Source organism: Muntiacus reevesi, chromosome 1, assembly GCF_963930625.1.
Source record: "Muntiacus reevesi chromosome 1, mMunRee1.1, whole genome shotgun sequence".
In the NCBI taxonomy this organism is placed as follows: Eukaryota; Metazoa; Chordata; class Mammalia; order Artiodactyla; family Cervidae; genus Muntiacus; species Muntiacus reevesi.
In genome coordinates, this window is record NC_089249.1 from 112,830,187 (window position 1) to 112,846,311 (window position 16,125).

The 16,125-nt window shown below is 34.8% G+C and overlaps 1 protein-coding gene and 1 pseudogene across 1 annotated transcript in view; one reads left to right on the forward strand and one right to left on the reverse strand.

Annotated features, from left to right (window-relative positions):
* Positions 1-16,125, forward strand: part of HFM1 (helicase for meiosis 1) — a 122,391-nt gene that overhangs the window by 24,943 nt on the left and 81,323 nt on the right. Inside the window, exons 8-14 of the mRNA XM_065905402.1 lie at positions 9,121-9,191; positions 9,627-9,759; positions 10,501-10,652; positions 11,220-11,297; positions 11,490-11,648; positions 13,675-13,875; positions 13,959-14,047. Coding sequence (XP_065761474.1) covers positions 9,121-9,191; positions 9,627-9,759; positions 10,501-10,652; positions 11,220-11,297; positions 11,490-11,648; positions 13,675-13,875; positions 13,959-14,047 — 883 coding nt within the window. The remainder of the gene's footprint in view (positions 1-9,120; positions 9,192-9,626; positions 9,760-10,500; positions 10,653-11,219; positions 11,298-11,489; positions 11,649-13,674; positions 13,876-13,958; positions 14,048-16,125) is intronic.
* LOC136163443 (LIM domain transcription factor LMO4 pseudogene) lies at positions 6,709-7,688 on the reverse strand (annotated as a pseudogene).

Below are 16,125 nucleotides of genomic sequence, written 5' to 3' on the forward strand. Positions count from 1 at the left end.
TGACTATTTCCCTTTGACCTATGTACTCCTTGAAGGCAAGGACCAAGTCTTGTATATCGTCTTATCTTTAAATACGTTGAAAGCCATATAAAGTAGGGAAGTTTTTCTGGCAAAAAAGTAGCCCATGAGGAAGGGGGAGGATAAGAAAGTATGGAATATGTTTGAAAAGAACAAGAATTCCAGCTTGGGTGAAAAAAGTTATGATTAAAAGGGTAGTATTAATAGAAAATAGAAAATAATGATGGGTAGATATAGTAGGATTAGATCATTTAATGCCATTTATTAAGCCATGAAGAGAAACCATGAAGTATTTTTGAGCAAATCAAGTTACATTACCAAAACCATGCTTTAGGATTATGGAATTAGTGACTCAAAGCTGGGAAATGTTCTAGAATCCACAAAAGTAATGATCTAGTTGGCAAAACAGAAACTGAATTTCAGATATTAGGTAGTTGAGCTGGAGAAATCTAGGGATGAGTGATTCTTATCCTGGGTATCCTGAGGACTGAGATAATTCTAAAGTATAGTTAGAAAATGTTTGCTTGGCCACTTGTGAAAAGTTGCCTCCAATGCAGATAAATGAATGGGTGGAATGGGAGGAGCAGATTATAAAAGGGTTATAAACAATGATATAATGTCACACATGGCTAGCCATTAGGGCTCCTATTCATCACAGCGTCTCAATCTTTCTGCACTTCCTTCTCTCTGGTGACCTAAATAAATTCTGGTGTGGGAATGTAGGAAACAGGTTAGCAGTAAACAGTTAAAGCTAGTTTCATTATCTGTATGATGGGAAATTCTTTTCCCATACCTAAACTTGCCATTTTATGACACTTATTTTTGAAGAGTTTTAAAGATTTTCTTGCTATCTTAGCACAGCTGAAGTGGTTTTACTATTTAGGTCTCTTTGTTAGTTAAGACTGCTGCCTACTCTTGTGTCCCCTGTATTCATTTTCTGTCAAACTCACTGAACTTACTATACTTTATTGTTTCCACGTGTGTATTTAAAGTGAAAGACTGTATCTTACTCATGATAATTTGAGACTCTGGGGATTTCTGGGACTTATTTTCTGATTATTTTATAGAATTTTGCTATATTTGAATCCTGAGGACTATAGAAGTTTGATCACATTGATCTGCCACAGTACTTTGTCATTTTCAGGTCTGCAGACATCCCCTCCTCCCCATACACTATTATAACATGTAATTACTGGGAGACTGCTGAGAATTTGTTGGACAAAAGGAAAAATTCGATATCAAGTGTTGATAGTGATGATAAATGATGTACTTAGTAGCTGAGTTTTCTCATAAGCTAGAAAACTGATTTTACGTCTGCTCTGAATCATAGATTCATTTTTGCAAGTGTAAATTGACGTGGAACTACCTAATGAGAGAAAAACCAGCATGATGACCAAATTGTGGGCTTGTTAAAAATAAATATTTTAAAGGAAGAGATATATTTTGAAGGAAAAAATGAGATTCATTCAAAAGCTGATGGATTGATAAACTCAGTATTACATTTTTGTTTTGGAATGAGTATTCTGACACAGTATACAACTGAAAGTAAACTAAAGATTTGTGAGTTATCTGCTTGATTTAATATATACAAACCTGCACAAATTGAGTTCTTACTATGTGCTAGGTTTGGGATATGCCAGTTAAGAAAACGGACAGTGACTTCTTACCCTTGAGAAGTTAACGTGTTTGAGGTGGAGGTGGGGAACAATTGTCTAATAGTATATAAATAAGTCCTATAGTATTTTAGAAGGTGATAAATAATATGAGAAAAGAAAAATATGGGGCAGAGTAAAGGAGATTAAATTGGGAATGCTGGAATAGATGTTTAGGATTAGAATTAAATAGAAGAATTAGGGTAAAGAAAGAAAAGTGAAAGTGAAGTCATGTCCGACTCTTTGTGAACCAATGGACTATACAGTTCATAGAATTCTCCAGGCCAGAATACTGGAGTGGGTAGCCTTTCCCTTCTCCAGGAGATCTTCCCAACCCAGGTCTCCCACATTGCAGGCAGATTCTTTACCAGCTGAGCCACAAGGGAAACCCAAGAATACTGGAATGGGTAGCCTATCCCTTCTCCAGTAGATCTTCCCGACCCAAGGATTGAACCAGGGTCTCCTGCATTGCAAGCAGATTCTTTACCAACTGAACTATCAGGGAAGCCCAGGAATCAGGGTAGGTCTTTAGAAAAAGAAGCTGGAGGAAATGAATCAGAAGCAAGAGTAGTAGACATGAGGTCAGAAACACAAAGGTGAAGTGGGGAGGCAAGATTATTAGGGCCTTGTGGCCATATGCTTAGAGAGAATGGGGGGATTTGAGCAGAGCTATAATGTGCTTTGGTGTAACTCTTAACAGCCTCACTTACCACAGTCTGTCAAATTCTTTATATCTTTATAAAAATGTAATTCTTAAATAACTACATACTTGTGTTCTGAAATGTATTATCTGTCTTATATCTCCTAGTAGATTGTAACAGCTTCAGTTTCTGGAACTCACTTTCTTCTTTATTTATAACTTTCTCAGCTTTCTAAATCTAGTAATGTATTCTGCATAGTGTTTACTAAGTGTAGTTGACAAATGTGACTCAAGACTAATACCATGTAAGTACTAATATCTCCCCAACTGGCAATAGACTCTTAACTTGGAAAGGAGACAGTTTATTCTTTATATCTACTAATATTTTTGAACTTTCTTAGACGAAGGCTGATTTAAGCTCCTGTTGAGCCAATATGCTGATAGTTACAATTAAATCCACCACTTAGCACAACTAAATTACCAAAAACAAAGGAATTAAGGGGTGAAGTGACCAGCAACAACATATATCAGCTAATGAAACATAACAGTTTAAGATAAACTTCATGCTTAGTTCTGATATATTTTCACATATATATTTGCATCGCTTCTGTCAGATCTTATTGTCAAAGTATAACCCTTGGATAGTCTTGTTTCTCTACAAGGACTTTATAAGTTCTTTTCAGAATATGGAATGTGACTGGGGACTGGAATAATTTAATTCCTCCTCCACCCCAGCTTTATTAAGGTATAATTGACAAATAAAATTATAATATATTTAAAGTGTCAGTATGGTAGTTGGATAAACATATACATTACAAAAGTTTCCCACCATCAAGTTAGTTAACACATCTGTCACTTCACATATTTACCTTTTAAAATTTTTTTGGGGTGAGAACACAAATTCAACTCTCTCAACAAATAATACAGTTATTTTCAACTCTACTCACTGTTTTATACACTAGGTTCTCATATCTTAATCTTTTTATAGCTAAAAGTTTGTATTCTTTACCAGCCTCTGTTACTCCTGTATCCCCAGCCCCTGGCAACTCATTTTTATGAGTTTGACCTTTTTTTTAGGATACCACTTGTAAGTGATATCATGCAGGATTTGTCTTTCTCTCTCTTACTTAATTCACTTTGTATAATGTTTCATCCATATTGTCACAAGTGGCAGAATTTCCTTCTTTTTAAAAGCTGAATGATAGTCTGTGGTATATATATTTTCTTTATCCATTCATTTCTTAATGGTTAGGTTGTTTCCATGGTTTGGCTACTGTAAATAATAACTGCAATGAAATCAGGTGCACAGACATTTCTTTGAGATACTGCTTTTGTTTCCTTTGGATATGACCCAAGTGTTGCTGGATCATAGGTACTTCTGTTTTGGATTTTTTGAGGAAACTCCATACTCTTTTCCATAATGACTGTTTCGATTTATATCCCTACCAGTAGTGTACAAGGGTTCTCTTTCATCCATATCCTTGCCAGCATTTCTCTCTTTATCTTTTTTATTTGCAGGTGTTAGGTGCTATCTCATGATTTTGATTGGCATTTCCCTAGTGACTAGGGATGATGAGTGCCTTCTCATGTGCTGTTAGCCATTTGTATGCCTTCTTTGGGAAAATGTCTGTTCAGGTCCTTTGCCTATTTTTAAACTGGATTTTTTTTTTTTTTTTTTTTTGAGTTTTTTAAGTTCCTCGTATATTTTGGATGTTAACCTTTGGTGGATGTGTGGTGTGCAAATATTTTCTCCCATTCCATTGGTTGCCTTTTCATTTTGTTGATGGTTTCTCCTACAGTGCAAAAGCTTTCTAGTTTGATATAGTTGCACTTGTTTATTTTTGCATCTGTTGCTTTCACTTTTGGTATCAAATCCAAAAAATCATTTCCAAAACCAGTGTTAAGAAGCATTTTCCCTTTGTTTTCATTTAAGAGTTTTATGATTTCTAGTCTTCTGTTAAAGTCTTTAACCCATTTTGAACTTATATTTACATTTGATGTAAGATAGGGGTCCTGTTTCATTCTTTTGCATGTGGATATCCAATTTTTCCATCACCATTTATTGAAGAGAGTATCTGTTCCTAGTTCATGGTCCTTTGATGAAAGTTAATTGACCATATAGGCATGGGTTTATTTCTGGGCTGGATATTTTGTTCCATTGATCTATATGTCTGTTTTTAATGTCAATATCATACTGTTTTGATTACCATAGCTTTGTAGTATAGTTTGAAATCAGGGCATATTATGGAAACAAAGCTAGAGAGCTTTGTTCTTCATTCTTAGTATTTATTGCTTTATATGGGTTGTTTGGTTTTTTTTTAGTGGTTTTCTATGATTTTTTATTTGTTTTTTCTATTTCTATGAAGAATGCAGTTGGAATTTGGATAGAGATTGCATTGAATCTGTAGATCATTTAGAGTAGTGTGGACTTTCAGCAATATTAACTCTTTGAATCCAAGAACATGAAATATCTTTCTGTTTATTTTTGTCTTCAATTTCTTTCATCAATGTCTTATTATTTTCAACATACAGATCTTTTACTTAAATTTATTCTCCAGAATAAATTTATTCTTTATTGACCTTCTATGTTATTTTTCTGGTGTTTCTTTTTATTTATTTCTCCTCTAATCTTTGTTATTTCCTCCTCTTACTACCTGTGGACTTATTTTGTTCCTCATTTTTTAGTTTCTTGAGGTGTGAAGTTAGATTGTTGTTTTTGATTTTTTTTTATTTTGGTACTTATCACTATAAACTTCCCTCTTAGAATAGCTTTTATTGGATCCTATAAATTTTGGTATGTTGTGTTTTCATTTCATTTGTTTCAGGGTATGTTCCCTTTTGATTCTTCTTTAACCCTGTTCAGGTTGTTCAGGGGCTTGTTGTTTAATCTCCATATATTTGTGAATTTTCCAATTTTCTTCTTTTAGTTGGGTTTTTAGTTTTGTGTTATTGTGATTGGACATGGTGCATGATATGATTTCAGTCTTCTTTTAAAACTTTATTAAGACTTATTTTGTGCCCTAACATGTGATCTATCTTGGAGAATGTTCTGTGGGCACATGAGAAGAATGTATATTCTGTTTCTGCTGGAAGGAATACTCTGTATATATTTGTTTGAGTCATCTGGTGTAAGGCATAGTTTAAGTCCAGTATTTCCTTACTGATTTTCTTTTTGGATCATCTATCCATTGTTGAAAGTGGCATCTTGAAATTCCCTACTACTATTATGTTGCTGTCTATTTCTCTCTTCCAACCTGTTAATATTTGTTTTATATATTTAGCTGTTCCAATGTTTGGTGCATAAGTATTTATAATTGCTATATCTTCCCAATAAATTAACTGCTTTATCATTGTATAATGACTTCTTTGTTTCTCTTATGACAGTTTTTGTCTTTAAGTTTATTTTGCTGATATAAATAGAGCTATCTCTACTGTGTGCTGATTTCCATTTGTATTGAATATCTTTTGGAATTATTTCCATCCCTTTGCTTTCAATCTATGTGTATCCTTAAAGCTGAAATGAATCTCTTGTAGGCAGCAAATAAGTTAGTCCTGTTTTTTTAAGTCCATTCAGCCACTTTTATGTCTTTTAATTAGAAATTTTATTCCATTTACCTTTAAAGTATTTATTGATAGAGATGGACTTATTATTGCCACTTTAATGTATTTTGACATTTTGTAGTTCTGTTGCTTCTTTCTTCTCTTGTTCTTTTCCTTTGTGATTTGATGATTTTCTATAATGGTATGTTCTTGCTCTTTTCTATTTATCTTTTGTATCAACTGTAGAGTTTTGCTTTGTAGTTACCTTGAGACTTGCATTAAAAAGTCTTACAGTTTTAACAGTCATTTTTAAACTGATAAAAAAATTTGAACACATACAAAAGCTCTACAATTTTATACTCACTTCCTCACATTTTGTTTCTGATGCCACAGTTTATATCTTTTAATATTGTGTATCCAATAATAAATTATTATAGATATAGTACTTTTATCTTCTAAACATTATACTAGAGTTATCAGTGATTAACTACCTTTACTAATTAGCATCCTTTCATTTCAGCTTGAAGAACTTCCTTTAGCGTTTCTTGTAAAACTGGTCTAGTGGTAACCAACACCTTCAGTTTTTTTTTTTTTTCTTTTAAGCTTTTATTATTTAAATACACCATACTAGAGCAAATGTCTCTGAAAATATCACAAATAAAAGACTTTTTTCTTCATTCAGCAAATTAGAAGTAGGGGGGAATTTCTACATAGTAGCTGCTATGAGCCTGATTTTTTTTCCAATTTTTTTTGTCTTTGCCATGGGAATAGCAACAATAGAATATATGCATACATACAATGTATTTTACAGAGATACAGTAAAAGTGTTTGTGATAGAATATCACAAAAGCCACATCTTTTTCCTTTATCTCATGTTCAGTTTTGATTGAAACATTTCCTTACAACACTTAAATATACAAAGAGCAAACAGAATGTTATTAAGGTAAAACACAGGGTACAAACTCTGGCCAGTGCCCTGCTAATTGTTAATGAGGGTAGAAAGCAGATTTGAATGCTTCTTTTACTTAGCTTCATTAGTCATTTCCCTCTTCCCAAGCCTACCTCCCCCCTCCAAAGATGTCCTCCAGTGGATCTTTTTTCATTTTCTCTACAGTCTCCCATTAGCTCAAGTTCACGGAGTCCTTATTAATGTTCATATTCAGTCATTTTAATACACCAATAAATGTGGGAAGAGCAATCAAGACTAAAGAAGGTGCAATGACATGGAGCTGGCACTGGTGCTAGCTACAAAGGTGACTTGTCTACTGAAGACACATGGGATTCACCTGTGATGAGCAAGATCTGAGATGAAGGCACGCATTCTGCATTACTCTGACCTTTAGCAGACCTTCTGGTCTGGCAGTAGTGGATTGCTCTGAAGTGAATTCAAATGGCCATTGATGAGAGCTGTAGGTCTATCATGTTCACAAAATAAACTGCCATTGATGTAGTGAAACCGATCTCCCGGGACCAGGCGATTCCGGCAGGTAGAGCATGTAAAACACTTGAGATGATACACATTGCCTTGGACCCTCATGACGAGTTTACTCGCAGGGAACAGACCGTCCACAAGCACTGCAAGCACTACTATTCCCAAATAACCCAATGTAGTTATTTCTGCAAAGGATCATGCTGCTCTTGGTGTAACAGGACGTGCCGATGTCACCCAGCTGCACCTGGCAGCTGGAGCAGTGGAGGCACCGGCTATGCCAGTAGCTATCCATAGCACAGAGCAGAAAGCGGTCCTCAATCTTGCCTCCACAGCTTGCGTACCGCTTCCAGGAAAGGGAGCCGGTCGTCACCAGGGGCAGCTGGGAGGTGCTGCCCGGATTCACCATGGTATGCTTTTCCCCTATCTTGCAATATTCCAAGAGGCTACGGCGGCGAAATGCGAGCGAAGCCGCTCAGCTTCCAGGGAAGGGATGCCTCGGCTGGCAGAGCTGGAGGGAGGGGGGAATGTTATCGCAGAAGCAGGAAAGGGGAGGAAGGGACTAAGGGCTGCTTTTTTTTTTTTTTTTTTTTTAACGCGCAGTTCTGAGGCTGGGTTGGAGGGCGGGGGGGGGGGGGGGTGGAGAGCCGCGCTAGGTGGCGGGCGGCGGGGAGCAGAAGTGTCAGCCTCGGTCCTCGAGGTTCTGCTCCGCGCGAGCAGCTGCAGGAGCCCTCGGCCCGTGCAGCACGTCGCAGCGGCAGCAACTGCCGCCACACCTTTAGTTTTTTTTCTAGCAAAAACTCTTCATAATTGAAGGAAAACTTTGCTAAGTAAAACATTCTTACTTGGTTGAATTGGTTGGCAGTTTTTTCCTTTCCACACCCAAAAATTATAATTTCACAATCTGCTGCACCAGGGTTTTGCTGAAATATTCACTCATAGTCTTATGGGAATTCCTTTGTAATGAGTTGATTTTCCCTTGCTGCTTTTAAGGTTCTCTCTTTGTCTTTTGTTCAGCAAGTGAAAGTTGCTCAGTTGTGTCCAACTCTTTGTGACCCCATGGACTGTATATTCCATGGAATTCTCCAGGCCAGAATACTGGAGTGGGTAGCCTTTCCCTTCTCCAGGGGATCTTAACCAACCCAGTGATCAAACCTAGGTCTCCCGCATTGCAGGTGGATTGTTTACCAGCTGAGCCACAAGGGAAGCCTAAGAGTACTGGAGTGGGTAGCCTATCCCATCTCCAGTGGATCTTCCAACCCAGGAGTTGAACCAGAATCTCCTGCATTGTAGATGGATTCTTTACCAACTGAGCTGTCAGGGCAGCCCTTTGTCTTTAACTTTGGACAATTTAATTACTGTGTGTTTCAATATGGATCTCTTGAGATTCACTTTCTCTGGTAATTTCTGGGATTTTTTGGATCTGGATGTCTGTTTCCCCATGCTAGGATAGTTTTCAGACATTATTTAAGTAAGCTTTCTTCCCCTTTACCTCTTTTTCTTCTGGGACCCTTATAATGTGTATATTGGTCCACCTGATGTTGTTCCATAAGTCTCTTAAGCTAATTTCACTCTTTCTCAGTCTTTTTGGTTTTGCTGCCTGATTGATTAATCCCACTGTCCTATCTTTTACGTTCACTGATCCTTTCTTTTAGTGGAGCCTCTTGTGGTGCCATCTCCATCCTTCCCTCTATAGCTGTGTGTCCCTTTCTTACAATGCCAAAACAGCAAATATTAAAGCCTCAAAATTAAATATTGTCAGTCAGTATTGATTTAATTTTTCAGTTGAGTAACCAGTTTTTAAAATTTTGAAATATTTGACTCCTTAATGTTATTCTCAGCTGCTAAATTTAGAAGTATTTTCAAAGAATTCCCATATTTCAATTATATACAGTCCAAAGCCTTTGATGATGTAAGTATTTTGTTTAATTATTTACCTGTCTACCTTTTCTTACTGGATTGTGTGCTCTCTAAGGACAAGGACCAGATCACATTCATTTTTATGTCCTTATTGCTATCTGTGATTGGTACATTATAGGAGCTCAAAAAATGTTTGTTAAATGAACACATGTAATTTTCATAGGTGGGTTGTTTAGACTTATAAAAATGTTTCTGAAAGCTAAATAAATTATTTACTTTTAGGTCTAGCATATTACTTTGACAAAACTTGATGATAAATTATTAATAGTATTAATTTTTGAGAGTGGCAGATCTAAAGCAAGATTATTTTAGTAAGTTTAGAAGTTATTTGAACTATTATTCCATAGACTCTTCCTAAGGCATATTTTCTAACAAATTGAACATTGAAAAATTCTATCCTATGATTGATCACATTTTATTTTTGTAGCTTCTTTATACAGATAGAAATTTCGTGATTTGTGCTCCAACTGGTTCTGGGAAAACTGTAGTGTTTGAGCTAGCTATAACAAGACTGTTAATGGAAGTACCATTGCCATGGTCAAACATTAAAATTGTTTACAGTAAGTATATGTATATTGGAAGAGTAATAATCATAATAATGAAAAACCATTGAGGTAAAAGTAAGAAATAAGTTCAAATTCAATACATAAGAATTATTATTTAGTTTCTCATACTTTTAAAATAAAGACATATCACATTTGGTCCTGTTAACATTGAATTCAAAACACATTTTCCCAGATTTCCAAACACATTTCCCCAGATTCCCCTCTATTCTCCTTTTTAAGATATATATTAAAATTTTTTTTCATCAAAAAATTTATGTGCTTAGTCACTCTGTCATGTCATGATTCTGCAGCCCTGTCGACTGTAGTCTGCCAGGCTCCTCCGTCCATGGGGATTCTTCAGGCAAGGATACTGGAGTGGGTTGCCATGCCCTCCTCCAAGGGATCTTCCCAACCCAGGGATTAAGCCCAGGTCTCCCACACTGCAGGTGGATTCTTTACCATCTGAGCCACACGGGAAACCCCCCAAATTTATACACATGGTTAAAAAAAGACAATGATCATAAAGGGTGATAGTTTCCTGCCTTACCTTTCTTCACTATTAATTACAATTTCCTGAACAATTTTATCTTGTTAGTTCTGCTCAGTGATTAACTTTATATTTCTGAATATGTTTATGTTATTAACTTTTAATTTATAAATATTAGGTAACATCTAGATGTGTGCTAACTTTATTAACATTTGTGAAAATAATTTTTAAATTGCACTGACATTCAAAATGGATATCTTATATTGCAGTGGCACCAATAAAAGCCCTGTGTAGTCAGCGTTTTGATGATTGGAAAAAAAAATTTGGGCCAATAGGATTGAATTGTAAAGAACTCACTGGAGATACAGTAATGGATGACCTATTTGAGATTCAGCATGCCCATATTATTATGACAACTCCAGTAGGTATTATTTATATATATATTTTTTTTGTTTTTTAGAAAATATCTCTTTCTCTTTACCATGAATAAAAACTAAAAGGAAATACAAAGTAGAAGAATGTATTTGCAATGTGAAGCAAACAAACAAAAAGTACTACTGTTCAGGGTATATAAGGAACACTAACAAGTCAATTAGTAAAAGATAAACAACTAAAGGGAGTAAATTGGCAAAAGATACAGATAAGCAGTTTGTTATTGTGAACAATTTATAATCATACTTGTTGCTGTATTCTTTTATCCAAATATTATGTATTATAGAGGGAGGACCTTGGCAGAGCTTAAAAAGGGTAATTAGACTATAATTTTGAATTAAAGTTAAAAATAAATGGGGGTTCAGTTTTTTAAACATAGTATTATCAAAATTCCTTAAGTCTCTTTGGATACTTTTAAGACATCAATATTAACTAGAACATTAATAACTAAAATATTGCCAATCATCTGTAATGTCATCTTAAAATTTTATCAATATCTTAAGAATACTTATTATAATTCCTTATCATATTAAACCACTTGCATTTTTTTTTCTAGGAAAAATGGGATAGCATGACTAGAAAATGGAGAGACAACTCTTTGGTCCAGCTGGTTCGATTGTTTCTCATTGATGAGGTAGTGAACACATTATTCACTTTCAGATATAAACATGAAGAGATGATTTGAATGGAAAGACTCTATACGTGCTTTATCCCTTTAAGGGGAAAATGCTTATTTTCTTAGGGAAGTGTGTTTAATATTGTTTTACATTTTAGTTGGCTAGATAGATTTTTATTTTTAGCTAATGAGTCTTAATTTTTTCCTCAGGTACATGTTGTAAAAGATGAAAATCGTGGACCAACTCTTGAAGTTGTAGTCAGCAGAATGAAAACTGTGCAGTTTTTATCTCATGCTGTAGAAAATACCAACAGTATTATTCCAATGAGATTTGTGGCTGTATCTGCAACAATTCCAAATGCTGAGGATGTAAGCTAGAATTTTAATCTATCAGTTTTTTTTTTTTTTTTTTTTTTATGGCTTAGTGAAATATTTAACCTTAGAGAAAAGTGAGGAGTTTTTTTCTATGAATCACCTAACCAATTTAATTGGAAGGCATGTTGTGGAAAGTTATGGTTAGATCTCATAGATATGACAGTATTAAGACCATGAAATTTGATTGAGTGGATTTAATAAAGTATGTTTGGTGCAAGTCCATTGTTTATTAGTATCTAAAAGTCATAATTTCATGGGTTTTAGACACTTCATAAGTTGACTAATATGATTGTTGTAATCAGCTGATTCTAGTTGTCTAGCAAATATGATAGAGAATAGAAATAATTAGTTGAATGATTGCCATCCACCTCCCCCATTTCTGTTTGCCTGGAATTGTCATAGGCACTCATGATAGATGCAAAAGTGAAAACATATAGACCCTGCTCTTCAGGAGAATCTCACAGTTAACAGGGTACACGAACAGGTAAAGAAATAATTGTGCAATATTATACTTTCTGTAACAAATACATGTCCTACTTTTTTCTTCAGTTTTTTGGCAAGCTTGAAAAATAGGACAGTCTCACTCTGCTTTCTCACTCCTGTTTATTTAACAGCCTACTTGTAAGGTGACTTGTTCCCTCAGCTAATTCTTAGAAATTGTTTTCATAAAAGCTGCTATACAGTATTGTCTAATCTAGTGTAAAATTTTGCCTTTACTTTAACACAGTTAATCATTTTTATTTTTAAAATGACAACTTGTTTTGCTTATATTCAAGACTAATAGAGAAAATTTTAAAGTATGTATAAACAACAAAAACCCAGCATTTGTCCTTCTAGATGTTTTGATGAATTTATAATATGAATACTCATTTATGACTTGCATGCTACCTTTTAGTGTTTCCATGTCAATAAATGTTATATTCATTTACACTTCTACCATCAGCTATGTATCTGTAGTCTAACACTGGATAGTGTAATGAAATTATTGTTATTATTATTTATAAATAGCTCTCATTTGTTATTTAAAATGGTGCCTTATTTTAAAATTTTGTACTGCTTTGATTACTACTGAAGTAAATGTTTTTAATATTTTAGGCAGTCACTTTAAGTTCTTTTTTTTTGCAACTTGCCAGGTCATAGACTTTGTCCTCTTTCACACTGGGATACTAAACTTTTATACTGATTTGTAAGCAGTTACTAAATATCAGTACTTTAATTCTTCAAACTCTCTTCCCCTTTGTGATAATCATTACTTCTGTGAACACCGTCTGTCTCTTTCTATAAGTCCTGTTCCTCAGTTTTTGCCTTTAGCCTTGGCCTTCTCAAATTGTAAATTCGTGTTCTCATCCCTACCTATGAGAGCCTTGAAGATGTTTTAATAATTCTTTCCTATGCAATTAGAAACTCATTAATCTTCCTGTCAAAGAAACAGTTTCAGAGCAGAGCATGAAGCCTAACCAGTCTATGTGAAGTTAAGGATTGCTCTCCACAGTTCCAGAAATTAACTAAGGACTCTAGAGTTGAGTCTGAAATATGCTTTTGGCATTTTCATCTCGCAAGTGTTTATTTGTTCTTTGAATAGAAACATTGTCAACCTTTGCCAGCCTATACCAATCATTACTTTGCTATATTCAACTGGTATTCAGTATAACACAAAAGAAGTGTCAGCTATATCGGAGCATAGTTCTGAAAAATAGCAAAGAAGTTACAGTGCTACTGAGAAATTAAATTTCTTTGTTGAAATTAATTTTAATTTGGACTCTATAGGAGGAAAATAAAACAAAACAATAATAATTGAAAGCTTATCATGTTAAAAAGTTGGTGTAATCTTGAAACACTGCTAATTGAAAATATTTACCGATATGTCAATTGAATAGTGTCTTTAAAATATGTAATATTGAAAAAGACTACTTGACTAAATATTTTTATACCTTGACTTTAAGGTGATCTGCAATTGGGCATTTTAGCCACAGAACTTTACTAGAAAAAAATTCATTATGTGTGTTTCTGTCATTTAAAGATTGCAGAATGGCTTTCAGATGGTGAAAGATCTGCTGTGTGTCTGAAAATGGATGAGAGACATAGACCAGTGAAACTTCGGAAAGTGGTTCTTGGGTTTCCCAGCAGTGATAACCAAACTGAATTCAAGTTTGATTTAACCCTCAACTACAAAATTGCCAGTATTATACAAACATACTCTGATCAGAAACCCACACTTGTGGTATGGATTGTTGGTTGATTATTTTTTAATGTAATGTTTAATTTTTAATATGATTAATATAAAAATTATTCATTCATTTTTAGTTTTGTGCAACAAGGAAAGGTGTGCAACAGGCTGCTTCTGTTCTTGTGAAAGACGCAAAATTTATTATGACTGTGGAACAGAAACAGAGGTATATTTAAAAATATTTTCTTGTGTGTAGAAAGACTTTCAGGGATAACCTAAATGAGATGAAAAAACTGGGTTGACCTTTTCAAGTACTTGACTTTTCCACGCCTGCTTCCTCATCTGTAAAATAAGGATAATAGTAATTTGGAGGATTAATAAGACAATGAATCTTAGTACAACTGTGATCCTGTCTTCTTTATTTCAAAGCCATATTTGAAAGATTATTCATATTTCTTCATTTTTTACTCACTTCCAATCCATCTATTGTAATCTTTTACTAAAGCCAATCTTGTCAAGTCATCTCTCAGGAGCCTCTAACACATTTGACCACTCCCACCTTTTTAAAAAACACCAGTCTGTGTGTTGTCATGATCACTGTCTACCATGTTTCCTCCTGTTTTGCTTTCTACTCAGTCTCAGTCCCTTTTCACTTCTTCTACCTAATTGTTAAATGTTAACATTCTAGGGTTTCTTTCTATCCAAGATTCTGTTACTAAGGTTTCTAAACTTGTCTCTCATACCCAACATTTTGTTTACTTTGGTCTCCATAGATTTTTTTAAAAATAGTTTTTCTGCATAGCATGCATTTAAATTTAAGAATTTTTTACATTTTGAAAAAAATTTAGTTAACTTCAGGGAGTTAATTGGTAGTATTCATAGTGAAAGTGTTTCCTGAGGTTTCGGGGGTCTTCCCTCTTTTTTTGGATGGTTTTATTTTTAATTACTCATTTCCTTACTTTTCCCAGTTTTATTGAGATACAATTGACATCTAGCACTGTATAGGGTATAAAGAATAATGATTTGACTTACACTATTATAGCATGAAATGGTTACCACATTAAGTTTAGTGAATATTTGTCATCCATACCTATAGATACAAAATTAAAGAAATAGAAATGTTTCATTTGTGTTGAGACTCTTAGGGTTTACTCTCTTAACAACTTTTATATATAACATGCAGCAGTGTTAATTATAATTATCATATTGAACATTACATCCCTAGTAACTATTTGTCTTCCCCTTCATAGATCTCAGCCTTGTTACACTGAAGGAGTTTCTGTAACTTAATGAAACTATGAGCCATGTCATGCAGGGCCACCCAAAATGGATGGGTCATAGGGAAGAGTTGTGACAACACTTGGTTCACTGGAGGAGGAAATGGCAGCCCACTCCAGTATTTTTGCCTGGAGAACCCCATGGACAGTATGAAAAGGCAAAAAGATATGACACAGAAAGATGAGCGCCTCCTACCCCACCCCGGATCATAAAGTAACTAGTATGCTACTGGGAAAGAGAGGAGGGCAATTACTAATAAATAGCTCTAGAAAGAATAAAGCGACTGGCCCAAAGCAGAAACAACACTCAGTTGTGGGTGTGTCTGGTGGTGAAAGTAAAGTCCAATGCTGTAAAGAACAAGGTTGCCTAGGAACCTGGAATACAGGTCCTTGAATCAAAGTAAATTGGACATGATCAAGCAGGAGACTGCAAGATTAAACATCTTAGGAGTAAGTGAACTAAAATGGATGGGAATTAGTAAATTTAATTTGGATGAGCATTATATATACTACTGTGGGCAAGAATCACTTAGAAGAAATGGACTAACCCTCAGAGTCAGCAGAAGAGTCCAAAATGCAGTCTTGGGTCAATCTCAAAACAGACAGAATGATCTCAGTTCATTTCCAAGGCAAACCATTCAACATCATAGTACTCCAAATCTATGCCCCAACCACTGATACCGAAGAAGCTGAAGTTTAACAGTTCTATGAAGACCTACATCACCTTCTAGACTAACCCAAATAAAAGACATAGTTTTCATCTTAAAGGATTGGAATTCAAAAATAGGAAGTCAAGGGATACCCAGAAGAACAGGCAAGCTTAGCCTTAGAGTACAAAATGAAGCAGGACAAAGGCTTACAGAGTTTAATCAAGAGAACACAAAGGCCAGGCAAACACCCTTTCCAAACAACCTAAGAGACAACTCTGTACATGGATATCAGCAAATGGTCAATACCAAAATCAGACTGATTATGTTCTTTGTAGCCAAAGATGGAGAAACTCTATAGTCAATAAAAAACAAGACCT